The sequence below is a fragment of the Monodelphis domestica genome, chromosome 3, assembly GCF_027887165.1.
Source record: "Monodelphis domestica isolate mMonDom1 chromosome 3, mMonDom1.pri, whole genome shotgun sequence".
Taxonomy (NCBI): domain Eukaryota; kingdom Metazoa; phylum Chordata; class Mammalia; order Didelphimorphia; family Didelphidae; genus Monodelphis; species Monodelphis domestica.
This window is the reverse complement of record NC_077229.1, coordinates 104,627,865-104,629,586: the sequence shown is the minus strand read 5'-3', so window position 1 is coordinate 104,629,586 and position 1,722 is coordinate 104,627,865. Positions and strand designations below refer to the sequence as shown.

Sequence of the window (1,722 nt, the reverse complement as noted above, 5' to 3'; positions counted from 1 at the left end):
TAGGCTGAACTCTAATTTTTTTGCACAGCAAAGAGATCTTACAGAGAGAGCTCATAAATCTGATACTTGTGGGAAAAGCTTCAGATACAATTCAGAGCTTTATCTGCATCAGAGAATTCATACTGGAGAGAAACCTTTTGAATGCACTGATTGTGAGAAAGCTTTTGGGCTCAACTCTCACCTTATTGAACATCAGAAAATTCATACAGGAGAGAAACCTTATAAATGTGATGAATGTGGGAAAGATTTCTGTAGGCGTTCACAACTTATGTTACATCAGAGAATTCATACTGGAGAAAAACCCTATGAATGTAAAGAATGTGGCAAGGTTTTTAGTCAGAGTTCACAGCTTACATTACATCAGTGAATCCATACTGGAGAGAAACCCTATAAATGTAGAAAATGTGGCAAAGCTTTCAGTTGGAGCTCAACCCTTATTCAATATCAAAGAGTACACACAGGGGAGAAACCCTACAAATGTAATGCATGTGGAAAAGCTTTCAGTCAGAGTTCACACCTTATTCTACACCAGAGAACTCATACTGGTGAGAAACCACATAAATGTCATATATATGGGAAAGCTTTCAGTCGAAGCTCACATCTTCGAGAAGATCAAAGAATTCATACTGGAGAGAAACCCTATAAATGTAATATATGTGAGAAATCCTTCAGTCAGAGTTAAAACTTTTTTCAGTATAAATTAATTCATACTGGAGTAAAACCCTACAGGTGTAATAAATGTGGGAAAGCATTTAATCATAATTCACATCTAAATGAACACCAGAGAGTTCACACTGAGGAGACAGACCATCAATGTAATGAGTTTGGGAATGTTTTAGATAGCTCAGGCCTTTTAAAACATCGAGTTCATGGTGGAGAGAAACTTCATGAAAGTAATGAATGTGGGAAAGCCTTCAGTGGGAGCTCACATCTTATCCTACATCAGAGAATTCATACTGGAGAAAAACCCTATGGGTGTAGATTGTGGAAAAGTTCTTAGTCAGAGCTCTTATCTTATCCTACATTCGAGAATTCATACTGGAGAGAAACCCCATGAATGTAATGCCTGTGGGAAGGCTTTCATTCATAGCTCAAGCCTCATTCAACATCAAAGAGTTCATACAGGACAGAGATCATATGAATGCAATGAATGTGGGAAAGCCTTTAGTCGGAGTTCAACCCTCATTCAACATCAAATAATTCATATTGGGGAGAAAATATATGGATGTAATGAATGTGGGAAAACCTTTAGATGGAATTCAAACTTGAGAAAACACCAGAGAATTCACATCAGAGCATAAGCTGGTGGAGATAATGAAGAACACAACATAGATATTTAACATAATAAATTTAGGCCAATAAACTTAGTCATAGGTTTTTTTTGGGGGGAGGGAGGCACAGTAAGGCAAAGGGGAGTGAATCTATGAGTACTAAGTACAAGTCCAGATAGAACAATCTCCCTCACTTGTCCACTTGCTTCAAGCCAATATAATTCAACTAATTAGCACAAAATCTGCTCATTCCTACCTCTGTGCCTTTTTACCTGTTTTCATGTTTTCTTATGTCATTGCTCATCACTTTGAAGAGCCTGTAAAAATCCCTTTTTCAGGAAGCCCACTTCCAATTCTACTCATAAATACCATCAGGCTCTTATTTGTATTTGTGTATTGATGTTTTGATATGTTATTTTCTACTTAATTTATGCACTGGTATAATGAAAAG

At 36.9% G+C, this 1,722-nt stretch overlaps 1 protein-coding gene across 1 annotated transcript; it reads left to right on the top strand.

Annotated features, from left to right (window-relative positions):
* The first annotated feature begins 869 nt into the window (after nt 1–869).
* On the top strand, nt 870–1,301 carry LOC100619158 (zinc finger protein 3-like). The gene has a single exon (XM_056821011.1). It carries the CDS (start codon nt 870–872, stop codon nt 1,299–1,301), a length of 432 nt encoding a protein of 143 aa, XP_056676989.1.
* Nucleotides 1,302–1,722: the final 421 nt, after the last annotated feature.